The sequence below is a fragment of the Orycteropus afer genome, unplaced genomic scaffold (genome assembly GCF_000298275.1).
Source record: "Orycteropus afer afer isolate SDZICR_OR568_19922 unplaced genomic scaffold, OryAfe1.0 scaffold00691, whole genome shotgun sequence".
Classification (NCBI taxonomy): domain Eukaryota; kingdom Metazoa; phylum Chordata; class Mammalia; order Tubulidentata; family Orycteropodidae; genus Orycteropus; species Orycteropus afer.
Genome location: NW_006922278.1, coordinates 710138 through 711893, shown reverse-complemented (window position 1 = coordinate 711893; position 1756 = coordinate 710138). Strand labels below are relative to the sequence as shown.

Sequence of the window (1756 nt, the reverse complement as noted above, 5' to 3'; positions counted from 1 at the left end):
TACTCTGTGCTACGCCAGTGCTTACCTTGCTCCTGGAGACCCGGTCCCTCTTGGGAGGGTAACAAGGGAAAGTGTTCAGTGCAGATCAGTGAGTAAGCACAAGCCCGCCCGTGCTTACGTTGCATGATATGAAGGTTCTATAATTAAGGAAATATAATTTTCACATTCAATTTGATATTTAATATTTTTCACTGTCTTCCTTTGGAAATTGAATTTCTTAGAGTCTTCTTAATGATTAGTAATATCAGAATGCATCCTTTTCCCCTCAGTGAATTCATTCACAAATGGAAAGTATAAAATTATGTTTATTAGGTTTAGTATTTTATGGAATATCATATAAAGTTAATTCACATTAATTCTGATACTAACACTAACATTAAGAAAAGATATGTGACAAAAGAAAAAACATTTTTCTAAGATAATAATAATCCATAATATTTATAGCATCTTCATGATTACCAACAGTGACAGTGAATGGTATATATGAATATCATGGTCTAATTATAAAACCTCAAAGATGTGGTCTCTGGTTTCAAAGCATTTCTAAAGCTATATGTATTTAAGACAAATTTTGTAAATGACCTCTGAAAATCTACAGATGTATCTTTTGACACATATTATTTTTATAAACCAAAAAACCAAACCAAACTCACTGCCGTGGAGTCAAACCCAACTCATAGTGACCCCTCCTTGGGTTTCCAAGGTGATATCACTATGGAAGTATATTGCCCAACCTTCTTTCTGAGGAGTGGCTGGTGGGTTTGAACTGCCAACCTTCTGGTTAGCATCAAATAGTGACTTTTAAATATCCTGCCAAGTATTAACTTATTTTTATTCATTTTAGATTAGGATTTTGTAACTTGTGTTTCTAACAGGCAGTGGTGGTTCATTGGTAGAATTATTACCTTCTATGTGGGAAAAACAGATTCGATTTCTGGTCAATGTACCTTACGCTCAGTCACCATCCATCTTTAAGTGGAGGCTTTCATGTTGCCATGATACTGAATTGGTTTCAGTGGACTTTACAGACGAAGACTAGGAAGAAAGGGCTGGTGATCTGCTTCCAAATATCTGCCAGTGAAAACCCTATGGGTCACAGTGTGCATGGGGTCCCCATGAGTTGGTAGATAACAACTTGTGTTTCCAGATAACTGAATAATTATTTAGTTTATTTCATATGTTTAAGAATAAAAAAAAAACTTAATTAGTAATAATGTTAGTGTTATTATTGTTGGCATTATTATAAACTTGAAAAGAAGGGTGATGCACAACAATTAAAAAGCACACTATCTAATCTAATCCTTGTGATTTTTCTTTGTTGTTTCCATTTTCAGAGAGAAACAAAATAGCATGACATGAAATATGGCTCAGTTTTATTACAAACGAAATGTGAATGCCCCCTACCGAGATCGCATCCCTCTACGGATAGTCCGTGCAGAATCAGAACTCTCACCATCAGAAAAAGCCTATTTGAATGCTGTGGAGAAGGGAGATTATGCAAGTGTCAAAAAATCCCTAGAGGAAGCTGAGATTTATTTTAAAATCAATATTAATTGCATTGATCCTCTTGGAAGAACTGCTCTTCTCATTGCAATTGAAAATGAGAACCTGGAGCTCATTGAACTACTCTTAAGCTTTAATGTTTATGTTGGAGATGCGCTATTACATGCTATCAGAAAAGAAGTCGTCGGAGCTGTTGAGCTGCTACTGAACCACAAAAAGCCAAGTGGGGAAAAACAGGTACATAAATATATAT

General features: G+C 35.3%; 1 protein-coding gene across 1 annotated transcript in view; it reads left to right on the top strand.

The window, feature by feature from the left end:
- Positions 1 to 1362: 1362 nt before the first annotated feature.
- Positions 1363 to 1756, top strand: part of TRPC4 (transient receptor potential cation channel subfamily C member 4) — a 298431-nt gene continuing 298037 nt past the window's right edge. Inside the window, exon 1 of the mRNA XM_007956981.2 lies at positions 1363 to 1740. Within this exon, the coding sequence (XP_007955172.1) occupies positions 1363 to 1740 (378 nt within the window). The remainder of the gene's footprint in view (positions 1741 to 1756) is intronic.